This window comes from Vombatus ursinus, unplaced genomic scaffold (genome assembly GCF_900497805.2).
Source record: "Vombatus ursinus unplaced genomic scaffold, bare-nosed wombat genome assembly UNPS02014179.1, whole genome shotgun sequence".
Classification (NCBI taxonomy): domain Eukaryota; kingdom Metazoa; phylum Chordata; class Mammalia; order Diprotodontia; family Vombatidae; genus Vombatus; species Vombatus ursinus.
Window position 1 is genome coordinate 3,605,282 of NW_020953957.1, and position 18,909 is coordinate 3,624,190.

At 44.5% G+C, this 18,909-nt stretch overlaps 1 protein-coding gene across 1 annotated transcript; it reads left to right on the forward strand.

Moving 5' to 3' along the window:
- Positions 1 to 4,985: 4,985 nt before the first annotated feature.
- LOC114041780 (oviduct-specific glycoprotein-like) lies at positions 4,986 to 18,417 on the forward strand. Its single transcript, XM_027860409.1, has 11 exons — positions 4,986 to 5,010; positions 6,223 to 6,252; positions 6,824 to 7,028; positions 7,742 to 7,798; positions 9,808 to 9,973; positions 10,564 to 10,688; positions 11,355 to 11,478; positions 11,581 to 11,763; positions 12,374 to 12,490; positions 16,920 to 17,058; positions 17,830 to 18,417. The coding sequence occupies exons 1-11, from the start codon at positions 4,986 to 4,988 to the stop codon at positions 18,324 to 18,326; spliced, it is 1,668 nt and encodes a 555-aa protein (XP_027716210.1). The 3' UTR covers positions 18,327 to 18,417.
- The last annotated feature ends 492 nt before the right edge of the window (positions 18,418 to 18,909 follow it).

Genomic DNA, 18,909 nt, shown 5'->3' on the forward strand with positions numbered 1-18,909 from the left:
ATGTAGTACTGGGCACTGGGTTTGGAATCAGTACCTGGAAGGACTTCCAGCTCTACCACCTAACTGTGGGAACTTAAGCAGATTTCTTTGGGCCTCAGTTTCCACATCAGTAAAATGAGTTTGGACTGGATGCGTGGGTGTTCTTGCTATTCTCACTCATGCTATGAACCTTTCCAGCTGTACTTTTCAATGGGTCTCCATTTTGTTAGTGCTTTATCCTTTTCAAAGGCCTGTATAATCTGTTCTTGTCTTTTCCAGCCATTGAGTTCATCAACTGCTATTTAGTAATAGCGGGAGTGTCCAAATAACATCCCTAGGGAGAAAATGTCTGCAGTTTGTCAGGAATGGAGTTTAACTGAATCAGTCAATAAACATTCAGTGCCTGCTATGTGGTGGGTACTGTGCTAGGCTCTGGGGATACAAGAAGGCAAAAGGCAGTTCTGCCCTCAAGGAGCTTGTAGGTAGTCTAATGGAGGAGACAACAGATAATGTACGAAGGACAGGCTACGTATGGGATAAGCAGAAGATAATTGGGGAAGGTGCTAGAGACCCTGCTGGAGGCCTGAGACCTTGCAGTACCTTCATTTTGACACAAGAGGCCAGGACTAGTTGCTTTCCTGGGTGTTCTCCCTACCTGTCTTCCCCACATCTCCAACACACCTGCATGTCACAGTCACTCCGGAAAAGCCAAACAATGCCCTGCATAGATGTGTATATATATATATATATATAGCCCTACATTCAACCGTCTGGAAACAATAGGTTTAATTCTTTTTGTGCTAGGTCTTCATGAGCTCTTGGATATGAACAGGAGGGCCAAGCCCTTAACTTCCTTGTATGTTTGTGACATTTGGGACTGTATCTCAGTTGGCCTTGACCCTGGTCCCACCCCAGGCCAAGCTGAAATAGTTTCTTTTGGATGTCTGTGAAATATCTTAGCACCCTAAATCTGTGGCAGTCTCCTCACTGATGCTATAGCTAGAGCTGCTTCCTCTCCCAGTATAGGGGTGCCCTAGCACCCTGTGTGGGAAGTACCTCCACCAGCAGCCACAACTTTAAAAAAAATACTCCAGTCTCATCAGTCTCTGAGTCCGTCTACTACAGCACTGTCAAAAGCCACATCTGTGGGGCAGCTAGGTGGTGCAGTGGATAGAGCACCAGCCCTGGATTTAGGAGGACCTGAGTTCAAATCCAGCCTCAGACACATAACACAGCTGTGTGACCCTGGGCAAGTCTCAACCCCCTTGCCTAACCAAAAAAAAAAAAAAAAAAAAAACCACATCTATGTTGCCCCTGAGTCATTTTTTTTGTCTCAAAGAGGCCCTTGATTTTCATCATAAAGTCTGGTAAGAATGCTTTTGTCTTGTGTTTCAGAAATCTAATTGAAAAAAATTTGAACTGAAAAGCTTGGGGCAGGAAGTAGCTTCAGTATAGGAAGGAGTGTCACAGGTTTAAAGGAGACAAAATCCAAGGAATGAACCAGCAGGAAAACATCTATACACAAATGTACAGTGTAAACAAGATAAATGAAGTCCTAGCTCAAAGTGGCAAATTTCACCTTAGATCATTGAGATGAGTGAGGCCTATGTTTGGAAAGTGGTTCTGAATAGCAGGAAGGAGAAGAAACCATTAAGTGCCAGGCATTGTGCTAAGTGCTTAATAATATCTCATCTGGTCCTTACAACAACCTGGGAAGTAGGTGCTAGTGTGATTCCCATTTTACAGCTGAGGAAACTGAGGCAAACTAGTCGACTTGCCCAGTGCCACACAGCTCGTGAGTATCTGAGGCCAAATTTTAGCTCGGGTCTTCACTGCAGGTCCAGTGCTCGCTCTACTGCACCATCTAGCGACTGTTATGGGTATACATTATTGGAAAGAAATCACTTAGGTAAAATGTGGGGTGAAGTAATATTGTGTATTAAGTAGGTATACTGATAAAGGAAATCCAGGAGCCAGAGCGGGAAAGCATTCGGTTCATTTAGTGAAGATCTTTAGAAGTGATTTTGTTATCTGAATATGTTACAGATCATCTGGACAGTACTAGATAAATTTGGGAAACATCACATACTTGGCACAAAGGTCAATTATCTAGGCATAACTGGAGCTCTCTACCAAAAACAGTTGCTCATGTATTCCTGACTCACTATAATGATAATTTCATCCTTCAAACGGTGAAAGAACTAACAAGAAATTCTGTGCTGGATCTTACTCTCACCAAGTGATGAATGGGGAGGAAATGATGGGAACCCATAGAATTAGGGGGTGATGTAGAAATGACCACTTCCTCCTTGAGTGTGGTAGAGGAGAAGAAAACTTAAGTAGCCTGACTTTTAGCCTTGATTTGGTGAAAGCATAACCAAATCATTTGTAGGCAGATTAGGGGGGTCCCATTGCTTAAAGAAGAGTTGCAAAGATTTTATAAAATACTATCAGGAAGGATAAAGCCAGGAATGAGCTTAGATTTGTGATAAATGCTTCTGCAATAAGAAGTGGACAAGTGGAAGATCCAGACAGGGATTATGACCAGTGCTTAGTATGGATGGAAAGGCAATAGGATGGATAGAAGGCATTTCCTCTACTAAGGAAAATTATCTTCAGAGTGAGAAAGCAAAAATGGGGAACCCAGAATGGGAACTAGAGTAAGGATATGCAAAATAAGTCTTCAATGAGTTTGTTGTTAGGCCCGGAAGCACATAGTATTTTGAGAGAGAATTTGAAAATGTTATTGATCATTAGCAGCTTGTGGATGATGGTGGAAATGGGCAAATATCTCCCATCTGAGATGGGGCCAAAAAAGTTATTGCAATAGTTAAGGCAAGCAGTGATGTAAATGGCTAAAGGATGGTCAAGGGTGGTTCTCAATGGAAGAAATTTAACCTGTTTATAGCTATGTGGAAAAATGCTCCACTATTAGAGAAATGAAAATTAAAGCAACTCTGCAGTTCCACCTTAGATCCATCAAGTTGGCAAAGTTTAATTTGCCAATTAACCCCCCCCCAAAAAAAGAAAAAAGGATAAATGTTGGAGGAGCTTTGGGAAAATAGATATACTGAGGCACTGTTGGTGGAAGTGTGAATTGATCCAGCCTTTCTGGAAAGCAATTTGATACCCAAATTAACTAGACTGTGCATACTCCTTGATCCAACCATCATTAATACTATTAGACCTATAACCCAAAAAAGATCAATGAAAGAAGAAAAAGTCTTATACATAAAAATTTGTAACAGCTCTTTTGTAGTGGCAGAAACCCAAAACAAAACAAAAAACCCAACCCTAGAAACTAAGGACCTTTCAATTGGGGAATGGACTGAACAAATTATGGTATATGAATGTAATGGAATACTATGGCATTATAAAGAATGGAGAAAGATGGTTTCAGAGAAATCTGGAAAGACTTGTATGAACTGATACAGAGTGAAGACAGTGTACCTAGGAAAACGAACAATTTTGAAAGACTTAGGAACTCTGATGCAATGATCAATCACAATTCCAGAGGATCAATGATGAAGAATGCAACCCACCTCCTAACACAGAGGTGATGGACTCATGAAGCAGAAAAACACATTTTTGGACATAGCCAATGGGGGAATTTGTTCTGTTTGACTATATTTGTTACAAGGGTCTCCCCTTTCCCCACCCAGGGGAGAAGGGCGGTAGTAAGGGAGTAGGAAGAAGAAAAGAAATGTTTATTAATTGAAATAAAAATTTTAAAGATGTTTCATGAATAAGGGAAATCAAAATGTAATAGAAAGTGCTAGAGGTGTGATGCTAAAGTGTTTTAAAACATGTAGAGATTTCTTCAGAGCTTCACATTGAGGTTTTCAAATTTCCCAGCCTTTGTGTATAGTCAAAGCATGAGGAATGGCTGTGGTTGGAGTGGGGGGGGGGGGGGGGCCAGCAGGAAAGAAGGAGGGAAAGAAGAAACTAAGGACCAGGAAGGTGGGCGAGTATCAAAAAAGGGTCCCAAGTACCAGTGAGGAGAACTGAATTGGACTGAGCAAGTCTGTCCAGACATCTTCAGTGCCTTGCTTTTAAGTTATATATTTGCCAGGAAGGTAAGAGATCTGAGTGCCAGATATTGGAACTGACTCCCAGTTAATGAATAAACAATTTATTAAAGGTTTACTATGTTCCAGGCACTGTGCTAATAATAATAATGGTTAGCATTTATATAGCACTTTAAGGTTGGCAAAGCACTCTACAAATGTTAGTGTTATCCTTATAACAACCCTGTGAAAATTCGGCTGTCTTATTATCCACATTTTACAGATAGGGAAATAGAGGTTAATAAGTAATTTACTTGGGTCACACAGCTAGTAAGTGTCTGGATTTGAACTCTGGTCTTCCTGATTCCAGTCCCACTACTCTATGCATTGTACCACCCACTTCTCTGCTTTAGTGGCTACCCTGAAGATACAAAGAAAGACAAAAACATGGTCTCTATTCTCAAAGAGTTCACATTCTATCAAGGAGAGAAAGCTGGAGTATGAAAAGAGTGATAGGGAAGTGAGGATGAGGACCAAAGATAAGGGTTGATGTGACCTTGGGCATGTCTCTTAGTTTCCCTAGGCTTTGATGTCCTTCTCTGTAAAATGAAGGGTTGTACTAGATCACACTGAGGTCCCTTCTAGCTCTAAAATCTTTGACATATTGGTGGTAGAAGTGGGGGAAGGGCTCAGTACCAAGGAGGGGGCAGTTTAGAGACCTTGGCAGGATCTCAAAATGCTGGGAGTCTCAGTCCTATGTTGACAGGACAATTGCTTTAGAACCTGCAGGTGGGCTTTGCAGGGCTGCCAGGAGGCCCTGGGGACACTGTGACTCTGGGGCAACCTGTTCCTGCAACAGGTGACAGGGGTCCATGAATCACCAGCGATTGGAACAGGACTCTTTTGGGCTTGGGGCTGGACTGTCCTTTGAAGGTGCGCACCCAGTGGCTCATAAAAATCAACGCCACACTTTGGCTTCACAGCTTGAGGGCTCACAACATGGCAAGACTGCTGCTCTGGGCTGGTAAGTGTGTCTAGATCCCACTTGGCATCCCCCAAGCCCATTTTCTCACAGAGAAGCTGTCAGTCTCACCCACTGCTTGGTCTGCCCTGCCAAAGGATCTACACCTTGGGGACAACGGACAGACCATCTTAGTCTGGACTATGGAATTGCTACTGGGTATTCTGAGAAGTATCCCTGTATCTGTGCGAGGCTGTGTGCTTTGGTGTTTGTGTATATTGGGGAAAAGGGGAGTTGCATTCGTGTTTGAGTAGAAGGTTCCTGCTTGTGAGACTCTCGGCAAATCCCATCATCTCTTCTGGACTTGGTTTCTTCATCTACAAAGGGAGAAAAACAGCATTATACTCAACCTAAGTGTTTGTTGGGAGGCCTAAATGGGATAAGGTGCAGGATTTAATTGGCATTCTTTGCAAATCTTAAAATGCTACACAAGCACCGGCTATTTTTGTTATTTTGTCCACATAGTCCCAGAAGATTAAGAGGCTCCTCTGATTATTCCTGTTATATGTACATTTCTTTGTATTTTGAATGTGGGCATATGCAGGCCTGTTTATATGCCATGTGGGCATATGTATTCATGTAAGTATATATGCTCTTATCTGCATTTCTGTTTGCACATAGGTATGTGTTTGGATATAATACCTTAGGTTCACAGTTTTAGAGCTTTAAGGGGCCTCAAATTATATATATATATAATGTATATATGTATGTATGGATATGTGTGTGTATCTTTGAAAGTACTATGGATATGTTAGGGGGGCAAGTAGGTGGCCCAGAGCACTGGGCCTGGAGTTAGGAAGACATGAGTTCAAATCTGTCCTCAGACACTTACTAGTTGTGTGACCCTGGACAAGGCATTCAACTCCGTTTGCCTCAGTTTCCTCACCTGTAAAATGAGCTGGAGAAGGAAATGGCAAACTACTGTAGCATCTTTGCCAAGAAAACCCCAAATGGGTTCACAAAGAGTCAGATATGACTGAAATGACTGAACAACAACAATGGATATGTTAGCTATTACGATAATGATGACGATTGTTATCTAGTGCAAATGAGGCAGCTACGTCCAGAAAGGTGAGGGTCATGCATGTGGGAAGTAACAAAGCTGGAATTTATAACCAGGTCATTTGCCTCCCTAGCTAGCAATGGGGCGTGTGAGTGTGTGAGTGTGTGTGTGTGTGTGTGTGTGTGTGTAATATTTTCCTATTTCTCCTGCAGGTTTGGCCCTCCTGCTCCAGCTCCAGCTGGGTAAGGATACAGCACAACCTCTCCCCTTCACACACTCCCTCAATTCCCCCTAGGGCTGAGTTTCACCTACTGTCAAGCTCTCTAAACTTCTAATGTCTTTCTTGGGGAGGGGAGACATGCTTCCTCTCATTTTAATGGAGAGGGCATCCTGGCTTAGGGGTCTTGGGGGATGAGAAAGCACGGAACATCATCCCCACTCCAGCAGCTCATTCTGGCCACATCTAACTATATGCAAGGAATCCTGGAGAATCCATGGTGATGACCCAGCTCTTCTCAGAAGGCAGAGGGCTCAGTGGAAAATACAAAGGAGTTGGAGTCAGAGCACCTGGATTCACATCCTGGTTTTGTTACTCACGTCCTGGCTGTGTGGACTGAGCCCTTTCACCTCTCTTAAACTTAATTTCCTCAGCTGTAAAATGAGATTTCAGGCTAGTTGGCCTCTCCAATCTCTTCCATTTCTAAGAGGGTGTGAGTCAGCCTGGTGGCTTGGCTCCCTGAGGATGTGTCTGGCCCACCCTGGGGAGGCCACTCCTTAATTCTTCCCCCAGTAATGGCTGCTTTCCCATGCCAGGTACAGCCTTCAAACTGGTCTGTTACCTCACTAGCTGGGCCCAGTATCGCCCAAGCCCTGCCTTCCTCTTCCCGGAGGACCTGGACCCCTATCTCTGCACCCACCTGGTGTATGCCTTTGCATCGATGCAGAACAACAGAATTACCCCCACAGAGAGGAATGATGAGGAGAAAATGTACCCGCAGCTTAAGAGTCTCAAGGAAAGGTCAGCCATCCTTCTGTGTGAGGTAGCAGCGGAGTAGTGGGGAGAGGACCAGACTGTTAGTAAGGAGATTGGGGTTCTAATCCTGGCCCTGTTACTAACAGGCCAAGTCACTTTTCTATAGGCTTTGGTTTCCTCATCTGTAAAATGAGAGGCTCAGTCTCGGTTATCTCTCAGGCTCCCATTTTATCTATTTTTATTTTTAACATTTTATTCTGAACTTACGAAATAAAACAAGCATCTCAGGCCCCCTTTGGGTCTAGCATGCTGTGGCCCTACCCTTCTGTGTTTCCACAGCTGCCCTGAGAGATGTTGGGGAAGCTGGGTGCCTGGCTAATGCAAAGACCAGAACAGAGGCTGTGTTTAAAGATTAGAGGTGTTCTTCATGTCTAACTTCCTGTTCTGCCTGGCACTTCCCTTGAGCCTGACCCTCTATTCTGCCCTTTCTGTGGAAGAGGGAGGTTTCCCATTTATAAATACAGGTGGAAAGAGAGTAAAAGCCAATTCAAGGAAAAGCCAATTAAAGGGAAGCAGCTGTCTTGGAATTTGCTTGTTTTCTGGGTCTATCCAGAGGTGAATAAAAATGATTTGGAGTCAGGAGAACTGGGTTCAAGTCTTAGTTTGGCTACTTATTGGCTATACTTCTCTGAGCCCTGTGAGGGCAGATAACTGAGAGCTGGTTGTAATTTCCTCTATCTCCTTCCTCCGCATAACAGAAACAAGGATCTTCGTATACTGCTGTCCATTGGAGGCTGGTACTTTGGCACAAACAGGTGGGAACGTTAAGTCATCACCTCTTTGGGTTGAGAAAGGATTGAGATTGGTGAACGGGGTGGCTGGAATGAGACTAGAACCTGAGAGCTGGTGGAACAGGTGCTATGAATGTGTGGAAGCTATGGCCAGTGAGGACTTGCTATAATCTAGGTCCACTGAGGCTGGGGCTGGGTCTCAGGCTGGCTCTGCAACTAGGAAAATTAGGGCCCTCTGTGCCCTTATTTATCCCAAGAGGTCTCTCCACACAGGCTTTCTGCAGTTCCCCTTGACAGATAGAAATTCCTATTATTGTTATTATTATTATTAGTGATAGTAGTAGTAGTAGTAGCAGCAGCAGCAGCAGTAGTAGTAGTAGTAGTAGTAGTAGTAGTAGTAGTAGTAGTAGTGAAGAAGTGGAGTTGGTGGATGGAGAGCCACTCTTGGAGCCAAAAGACACAGATTCCAATCCTTTCTCTGACATGTACATAACAGCTGTGTGACCCTGAGCAAGACACTTAACCTCTTAGTTCCCCAGGCAATTCTCTAAGACTCATAAGTTACAGAGAACATGTTGACCATTTCCGTCTTTTGGGAGTTCCCTGTGAAATCGCAAGTCCATTCCATATCCCCTAAGAGAGTTAATAGATACTGCCACCCCCCCAGTACAAGCTCTTATCACTTCACACCTGGATTTTTGCAGTAGCCTGCTGGTCAGTCTCCCTGCCTCAGGTATCTCCAATCCATCCTTTGCTTGGCTTTCAAGATGGATTTTTCCAAAGTGAAGGTTCTGACCATGTCACCCCTCTTATTCAGTACACTTCACTGGCTCCCTATTACCTGTAGGGTCAAAAATAAAATCTTTGGCTTTCAAAGCCCTTCATAACCGGATTCCCTAACACCTTTCAAGTCTTTTGCCCCCTTTGCACCATGTACTCTCTGGTCCAGTGATACCGGCCTCCTGGCTGCTTCTTGCACAAGATGCTCCATCTCCAGACTCTGAGCATTTTCACTGGTTGTCCCCCATACTTGGAATTCTCTCCCCCATCTCTGCCACCTGACTTCTCTGGCTTCCTTCAAGTCCCAGCTAAAATCCCACTATCTGTACCCAGTCCCCTTAATGCTAGTGCCCTCCCTCTGTTGATTATCTCCAATTTATCATATATGTATATATATATATATATATATGTGTGTGTATAATCTGTATCTATATATCTCATTTGTATACAGTTGTTTGTATGGTTTTTTGGGATCAGGAACTGTTTTTTGCTTTTCTTTGTATGCTCAGTACAGTGCCTGGCATGTAGTAGGTGCTGAATAAATGCTTATTGACTTGACTAGTGTAGTGGAAAGAGCCCTGGATTTGGAGTCAGGAGATTTAGCTTTGAGTCTGAGCTCTGAACTGTGTAACCTTGGGCAGTTCATCTTTGAATCTCAGTTTCTCTATCTGTAAAATGGAGATCATAATATATGTATTCCCTACTATCATGAGAAAAGTGCTCTATAAACCTCAGAGGGCCATGTGAATATAAATTTTTATTGTTTTCTGGTTGGGAGGCAATCTGGCATAGTGGAGAGTCCTGGCTCTGGATCCAGAGGACTGAGTTCAAATGCTCTCTCTGATGCTTACTATCTGCGTGACTTTGGACAAGTTATTTTACTTTCTTGGGTCTCAGTTTCCTCATCTGTAAAAAGAGGGGGTTGGACCAGATATCCTCTAAGACTTGCTCTAGATCTTTGATTTATTTGTTTATTTTTTAACCTATAGGGGCTGGAACACAGGACTTTAAAAATATCTTCCCACTCAGCAGGGGGGCTGGGGCTCAGGCTGGCCCCAAACACTCAGAAAACAAAATAAAGACAAAACCACTGCTTGTTTTCTAAGTTTCTAGCCTGCCCTTCCCCTTGAGCCCTTGCCCATTTCAGTTGGCACACAGCTTGGTTTTTCTCTGGAGTTCTGCCCAGGAGACCCTGTGGGACCCAGCGATCCTATAGGGATGGCACCTTCCTGATTCCTAGGTCTTCCCCACAGATTCACCAAGATGCTCTCCACATTCGAGAACCGACAAACTTTCATTTTCTCGGTCATAGTCTTCTTGCGGAAGCACGGCTTTGACGGCCTTGACCTTTTCTTCCAGTACCCCACATTTAGGGGCAGTCCCAAAGAGGATCGTGGCCGATTCACCTCCTTGATTCAAGTAAAGTCACTCTCTGGGGGCCAGAAGGGAGAGGGAGACTCTGGGACAGGAGTGAAGGTTCCCTGAGGGGAGACTCCTGAGCCAGTGCCATCTTTCCCCTAGTAAGGGAGATGGGAATGGTGGGTTTTCTGGCAACAAATAAAATACTACAAACACTTAAGATGCTTGAGAGAAGGGGGGGTGCTGCTGGGCAGGGGTCTCTATAGAAGTCCTTTTTGTTTTCCCTCTGGCTTTTTACTGCTACTTTCTCTCTCTCTCCCTGTCTGCCTCCATTTGCCTTTCTCTCTGATACTGTCTCCCTAACTATTGCCTCGGTCTCCTTTTCTACTTCTCTATTTGCCCCCCGCCACATCCACTCTCCTTTCTCTCTTACATTCTCCTCTCTCTCTCTCTCTCTTTCTCTCTCTCTTGCTTTCTCTTCTCCCTCCTCCCTTTCCTCGTCTCTTTTCTTCTGCGTTGCCTCCTCTTCATTGTCTATCTCCCCTGCCTTGCTTCTCACATCTGCCCCCTTCTCTCAACCTGCCTCCCTTGCCTCACCTCTCTTTACCTTCCTCCCTCTGCCTTCCTCCCCCTCTATCACCTCTCTCTAGGAACTTCTGGTTGCCTTCCATAATGAGGCCCAGGACACTGAGCAAAGCAGGCTGCTGCTCACTGCAGCTGTGTCTGGTGACTACAAAATCATCAGCCATGCCTATGATGTGTCAACTATTGCAAGGTGAGGAAACAGTGACCCTGGCTGGAGTCAAGGTACCTGAGTGGCAGGGGAGGGTTGTTACCTGAACCCAGGCAGGCAGAAGAACTTCTAGCTTGCCCTAACATGAGTGTGTGTAGAGTTGAGGAGGAAGGGAGATTTGTCATCTACATAGCCAAGGCTTTCCCAGTGAGAAGACGTGGAGTTCATCTTGACATTCACCTTAATCACCACCACAATTCAAATGTTGGACCGGACCTTACACAAAAAGCATCAGATAGACTTGGTTGCTGCCTTCTGACTGCACACAATCCAAGATGTAGTCTCTGGCACAGATGGATGATGGACCAAAAATGTAAAATTTTTTAAAGAAAGCATTGGGTGTTAATACTGGTTACCCAGTAAGAGGAATGTGTTTCAAGGTGGAGAGTAATGGGAGAGATATGGGAGCTCTATAGGCAGGAAGCCTATAAAAGCCCCAGAGGACTTCATAAAGGAGGCAAAATTTTAAGGCTTCTGGAATGATGGGGAGGAAAAATATGACAGATATCTCAGGCCCGCAGCATGGATTAGGAGAAAGCAACAAAGTCAGAAAGCAATGGAACAACTTTGGGATAGAAAATTCTGCCTTTTTTAGAATGGGAGCTGCCTGTCTAAATCTTCATGTTCTTATATAACTTTCCTTTCCAGGCTTTTGGACTATGTCAGTGTCTTGACTTATGATTTCCATGGAAGTTGGGAAGTGGTCACTGGGCACAACAGCCCCCTGTATGGAAGGAATTGGGAGAATAATAAAGTAGACTACTTGAATTGTGTAAGAAGGTGGACCTGGGCTGGTTCCCACTTCTGTGTTGAGGGGAATTGGTGGGGCCCCCACTAACAAAGAGTGGGTGAGAATCTATTCTCACCTCTGCAGGAAATTGCCATGAAGATATGGAAAAAGAAGGGAGCTCCCCCGGAGAAGCTCGTCATGGGGTTTCCTGCCTATGGGCGTACCTTTCACATCCTGAGCTCCAGCCATGGGATAGGGGCTCCTGCTTTTGGGCCATCATCTCCTGGGAATTATACTCAGGAATCTGGGTTTTTGGCTTACTATGAGGTGATTGGGGTAGACCTTCTGTAGAGGGCAAGGGATACCTTTGGGAGAGTGCTACATTCTGGGCATTTCTATTTAGTTGGGGGTGGGGTGTGCCTGGGGAAAACAATCAAGGTGATGGAGGTCTGAGACCTTGGGAATGCTGGGGATAATTCCAACATGTATGTGTTGGTGGTAGGAAAGGGGATGATGTATTCTGCCCTGTGATCGGGGGATGAGGGGAGGAAATAGAAATAGGTGCTTCCAAATCTATCCTTTCTTATCTCACAGAGTGTAGAGATGATCAGAAAAGAAAGGCTTTGAAAACCATATAAATGGGAGCTATGGTTATCACTATTGGCCAACTACGTGGTTAATCTCTGCTTCCTGGGGAGAATGGAATAGTCCAAAAGTCCTTCCCTCTTCTTCCTCCCCTCCATCCCAAAACACAGGTCCTTACTCACCCCTTGGTGAGTTTTCTTCCTTCCACCATAGTCATGCCGTGTTTACCCAGTTAGCCTTTACCTCTTGGGAAGGGTAGATGGCTGCACAGGTCTTCGGTCTGTCTGTACCCATCATCTCTGCCCGTATCTTTCATTCACACACCCTTCTCTTATCTGTGCTCTGCTGACAGATCTGTACCTTCCTCAAGGAAGCCACGATAAAATGGATTAAGGAGCAAAAAGTCTTCTATGCCTACAAGAGGAATGATTGGGTTGGCTATGATGATGTCTACAGCTTTCTTCACAAAGTAAGGACCTGATTCTTCCTTCATCTCAAGTTTTCATGGGGCTCCAATTCTTGGTGACATATAACTGGGCCCAATGTGTTCCATATTCCTACTTCCACTTAAAATTCAATTCTATAAGTAGTTTGTGTGTGTGTGTGTGTGTGTGTGTGTGTGTGTGTGTGAGTGTGTGTGTGAGAGAGAGAGAGAGAGAGAGAGAGCGAGAGAGAGAGCTGGAGTGTTAACAGTGTTTTGGGAAGTAGGCAGCTGTTTTTGTCATGGGATTTGGTGTGGGTGTACCAGGAAAGCCCCTGCTCTCAACTTTTGACATAATTCTGCTGTCTAGCTTTCTCCCCTTCAGTCAATTCAAGTTTCATTCCTTTGGGTTAAAGTGTTGCTCCTGGGCAAAAAGGCACTGTAAATACCCATGGCATAGCACATAAAGCCATTATTAGTCATGTGCGCCTTAGCATGAATTGGTGGATCTCATCCTTTCCCAAAGTCAGATAGGTGGGAGAGCAGGTTTGACAGCAGTGAGGGAATAGAGAAAGAGGTCAGAACGTAGGGCACCAACCGACTGTGGAGCCCTGGTAGCTAGGAGGCTACCTGATGGGAAGTAAGAAGGACAGTACCTAATGTTTGAAGTGGGGAGGGCATGAAAGATAGACTTTTCAGACTTCATGCTTTCTCACAAGCTTGGCTTTAGGCTAAGAATGTTCTAAGAAAAAAGATCGTCTCCTTCCTGCAGCTTCAAGGAACATTTTTGCACTGTGGCCATCTATCCGGTGCTCTCTGAACACTGGATGAGCGATGAGCTGCCCGCATGACGAACGTAGTGCTCTTTGGAACAGTGGAAGAGGCTTTGTTCAGTGACGCACTGAGGGCGTTCGTGCCGTAGGCTGGCTAGCTCTAAATGCGGCGACTCAGCCTCTGACCCTCTCTGTGGATCGCCGCTTGTCTTCCTCCAGTCTCTTCTTCTGTCTTCCATCTCAGCCCAAATACATCCATGTCTTTCTCTGTAATAAAGGGAAATGTGTGCCTGTAGCTAAGCAGGCAGAGGGCCAGGAGCAAAGTCAAAGAGGGAGGCATGCAAGTGGCATGTTCCATGAGTACACCAGTATGTCTGGAGCAGAAGGCTGGTGCAGGGGAGTAAGATTTGAAATGAAGGTTGAGGCTATGTTATGGAGGGCACTTCAGCTTTATCCTCTAAGCACTGGGGAAGTCATGTAAGGTTTTTGAGCACCTGCTCTCCTAACTATCTAACCCTGGCAGAGGATCAGATCTGCTGATTCATGCTAGTATCTGGATACTAATGATTAAAACCTGTACTTAACCCAAATCTGGCAGTCCCCCTTAAATGCCTGTCCCTCATCGTGTTGTATTAGATCCTGAATTATCAAAAGCTGTGCCAGCCGAGTTTGAAGCTGAGAACCTAAGGACACGTACGCCCCAGGTCAGCTGCATGCCCAATGAGGCATTGCAAAGGATATTGTAAAGGACTGCTAGATTAACCTTCTTAAAACATCTTTTTGCACACATTTTCCCCTTGCTGCTAACAATTAATTATAGCTAGTATTTCGATAGAACTTTAAGGTTTGTAAAGTACTTTACACATCTTATCTCATTTAGTCCTCACAACCACCCTATGCTGTTATTATTCCCATTTTATAGATGAGAAAATTGAGGTGAAAAGATGTTAAGTGATTTGTCCAGGGTCTCACAGCTAGGATGTATCTGAATCAAGATTTGAACTCAGATCTTCCTTACTCTAGGTCCAATATTCTATCCCCTGTGCCACCCAGCTCATTCCTGACTGTCTTTAGGATCAAGTCTAAACTCTTAAGCTTTGGTCATTTCTATGAAACTGGAAAGGCTTAAAATATAATACTGGCAACAGACTGTTGTTGAGTCTGTTGTCTGAGGACCAACTGAAATACAGAGGCTTTTCCCTGGCAGGTTAGACCCTCGATGACGTGTATTTCATGGTTATTCATGAAATCAAGAAAAATACAAGCTGGCCCTCATTCCATGAATCTCCTCCTCCTCCTCTTCCTTCTTCTCCTTTTACTTCTCCTTCTCCTCCTTCTGATTCTTCATCTCCTCCTCCTCCTCTTCCTTCTTCTCCTTTTACTTCTCCTTCTCCTCCTTCTGATTCTTCATCTCCTCCTCCTTCCTCCTCCTCCTCTTCTTTATCTTTAGGTACTACACATATGAGACCTTTAACTAATGACAAGCTCCCACTTCCCTGTACTGTTCATTAATATTATTTTTTACAAAAAATATCTGATTTAGTATAGCAATACATAGCTGTACAGGCTTTCATTCAACAAGAAGTCCCTTATGCCTATGGTAAGATCAAAAGAGTACTTAATTAATGGAGCCACAGAGCTAGAATTCAATTCAATGATCCTCTTATTATTAATGCCAAGTGATGCATAAATTGAGATGATGTAAGTCTGCCAAAAGTGTTTACCACTATCATCAACCAATTAATCAACAAGAATTTATTAAGTGCCTATTTTGTGCCAAGCACTGTGCTGAGTTCTAGGCATACAAATACAAAGAATGAAGTAATTCCCGTGGAAGATGTTTTACACAAGGTCCAAATGGAACAGGACTTTTCTCTAGATGGTGATATATGATGTTCTCCAGATGTTCCCATATGTGGATAATATTGTTTTGATTTCATCAAGCCCCAGGAAATTAGAGTGTCTTCAGCAAGATTCACGAATGCTCCAGTAAAATCAGCCTAGTTATTCATTCAGGATAAACTAGAGAAAACTGCCCTTTATTTGGACTATGGCATGTAATTGTTGTGGGTTTTTTTTTTTTTTTTGTTTTGTTTTTTTTTTTTGTGAGGCAAGTGGGGTTAAGTGACTTGCCCAGTGTCACACAGCTAGTAAGTGTTATGTGTCTGAGGTTGGATTTGAACTCGGGTCCTGATTCCAGGCCAGTACTCTATCCACTGTGCCACCTTGCTGCCCCTATGACATATAGTTGGCTGGCCTTTCTATCAGTTGATCCATCAGTACTTGTCTCTGGGATGGGCTGTACAGGTGGATAGTAACCTGGGTCAGGAATGAACTAGGAAGAAGCGAATAGGCTGAGATGAATTTGGAGATTGGCACAGTGCAATTTAGTAACAACCAGCTTCTCCCTGTTGCAAAGGCCCACCTGTTTTGAGGGAGTAGAGAAGGATTTACAAGCTGCTTGACAAGAAGAATGAGGTTACTATTAAAAGGAGGGAGGTAGAAATCTGAAGCTTGGTTTCAGATATATTGAGTTTTAGGTGGGGCATTCAGGTGGAGATGTCTAGGAGGCAGTTGGAGGTAGAGGACTGAAACCCAGAAGAGAGTTGAGGACAGAGAACAATTTGGGAGTCATCCTCATGGAGGTCATAGCTGAAGCTATGAAGAGAGGGAGAAAATGTAGAATGAGAAGAGCAAAGGGTTTTGCAGTGTGTCTGTTTTTCAGAGACAAAAGTTTTCAAGTGTTAGAAGGGACCTTGGTGATCACAGAATCACAGAATCAGAGATGGAGAGTTGGACCAAACCTCACAGGACATCTAGTTCAGCCCTCTCTTTGTACAGAGCAGGAAATCGATGCCTATAAAGGTTAAGTGATTTACACAAGAGAACACAAATAGAGGTGGGTAGAACTGGCATTCAAACCTAGTTTGACTCCAAATTCAATGTGTTTTTCCCCCCCACTATGTCATCCTGTACCAAAATAACTTACCAACCAGGAAGTGAAGCCCAGAGAGGTTAATTTGTTCAAATCCTATAGTTAATTAATCCTAGGATCAGGAATAGAACTTGGGGCAGTTTTTCTGACTCTAGTATTTTATTTTGTCCCCTTGATTACATGGCTGTAAGAAGTTTTCTCTGAGGAACCCCTTCTACCAAAATAGAGGTACCCTTGCATCTTAAAGAGTGATGTGATTTATTCAGGGCCACATAACCAATATGTGGGGCATAGGCAGAACTTGAGCCTGGGTCTTCCTGACTTAGAGGCCAGCTCTCTATCTTTTATGCTGTGCTGGCTTTCACTCTAGTATTTAAGAAAAATACATGGAGGCAATGAGGGACACAGGAGAGGCAGCTGCATGAGCGTGTGCGTGAGTTTAGAATGTTTTATAAAGTAATCCTCGAAGACTGAGGCAGGGAAAGACGCTTTTGACTCATCCTTGCCCCAAAGGTGTGGAAGAGGAAAGGTTTTCCTCAGTACTGAACTTGCCTTCCAGGTCATATTCACTCTTCTGCCATGCTGCAAGGGGAGAAGTGGGTTCACTGGGCCCTCTCTTAGTGCTCTCCCGGGCTGGTTATCTCCCAAACAGCCTGGGGGCTCCCCAAGGTCAGAAACTCTGTCCCCTTCTTCCTCTCTCTCTCCCACAGCACCAAAACTGGATGGTGCTCAGAACAGTCAGCGGGCTAACATTCCCTTACATTCACAGGCGTGGTTCATAAAGAACGAAAACTATGGGGGAGCCATGGTGTGGTCCTTGGATTTGGATGACTTCAGGGGCTCCTTTTGTGGGCAGGGCCCCTTTCCCCTTGTGAAGACATTAAAGGATGCCCTCCTGACTTCCAGCAGTAAGTAAAATGTCTTCTAGCAGCAAGGGAACCTGGGCCAGGGTGGGCCCTTCCTGTTCAGGCCCTAGGGCTCAGGAACCCCAGGCCTGTTGACCTGAGTCTTGCAGCAGACATGCAATGGGACCTGCCTTTGCTCTGATATCTTTGGCTGGGGGAGGGAGGAGAGGAGGAACTAGGAGTTGGGAGATGGTGATCAAGCTGGAAAGAAGCTTAGAAGTCATCCTAGTTCAATCACCTCATTTTGTAGATGAGGCCCAGAGGGGTCAAGCGCTTCCCTAAGTTCGTACACTCAGTGGGAGGGCTGGGCCTAGAATCTAGGCCTTTTGGACCTCAGAGTGTTTTCCACTCTGTCTTGAGGCCTTGTTTGTCTAGGACACTGCCCAGCATGAGTACTCAGGAGGTGTCTGTTCTGGGCTCAGTGGCTTCTCCTTCAGAATGCTTTGAGTAAGGGCCCAATTTACTCATGAGCACAAAAAGACCTTGCCGAGGGTATGGTCAGAATGCCCATAGCTATGGGTTAAGCATAAAGGATAGAAGTTCAGCTGGACAGTTGGGAGCCTTAAAAAGTGGGGTGATGCCTTCTGAGTTATTCATAGCTCAGTTAGAGCTGTTTTTAAATGCCTTTGGGGCAGGAGGATAAGAACTGGGAATGGGAACGCCCCGAGTCCTTAAAGGCTAAGAAGTATAATCCTAAGTAGGCTTGGTGAGAGCTTTGGGAAGGGGGACAGTCAGAAATGGGATTCCAACCAACTCTTTATGCTCTTATTCTAGCACTCACCTTAACTCTTCCATCTCCAACAAGCTTCCAGACTTCTCCTGATGTTTCCACTCCTGGAGGGAACACTTCTCAGCAAAATATTCGAGCCCCTCTTACTATCACTTCCTACACTTTGGAGGAACACCCAAATCCTACTTCTGGTTCCAACAGTCAGAATGCATTCAGGGTGAACTTCTTTATATCCCAGTTGCTGAAGAAGACTTCCTCAGCTCCTAGAAATCCTGCCATTCCACCTGTTGGTAGCAGCCCTCCCCAGACCACCCCCATCTTGGAAGCAACTACCCAGGCTCCTGATAACCCCACCACTGTCCCTGTCCTTGAAGGTAGTTCCTTTATCAGCTCCACTGTCCCTTCTAACAATTTTCCCACCTTGGAAGCAACTACCCAGGCTCCTGATACCCCCTCCACTCTCCTTGTCAATGAGGGTAGTTCCCCTGTTGGATCTACTATCCCTTCTAACAATTTTTCCACCTTCACACCATTACCCTAAACTACAAATCAGAATACTTCTCTATAAATGAAGAAGAGGAAGCCTTGGTACCTGGAAAGATAAAGAAAGACCCTGGGCCTGACTGGAGCTGCATGTGTTTGACAAGTGTCCCTTGTTAGAGCAGAGACATGAAGCACCTGATTCCACCCTTTTTTTTTTTTTAACCAATAAAGCATATGGTGTAAGAATCTCCTCTCTGTTTCCCTATTATCACAATATAACAATAGCAACATTTATACAATGCTGTCGTGAGCGAAATTTTACAAAAGGGCAAACTGAGGTAATTCTTTACGCAAGATAACATTTATTAACAGGGGCATGCTGCCTGTCAATGAGGGGTTACCTCCATTTATGCCAAAGACCCTGAGCCAAAGGACAGTTCTCCTTTAATAGGTTTTTGGGAGTACAGAACAGGGTAGGTGACATCATGAAACTGGGAACAACATGATGAGTTACAAAGCTGGGGCACAGAGAACAAGATGATTGGTTGAAAGTTTAACATTGGGGGCTAGCAATGACCCCGGTTCTTCTCTCATGAGACTAAGAAGTGCCCATTGTTTGAGTACAGCTGCAAGGTTTAGAG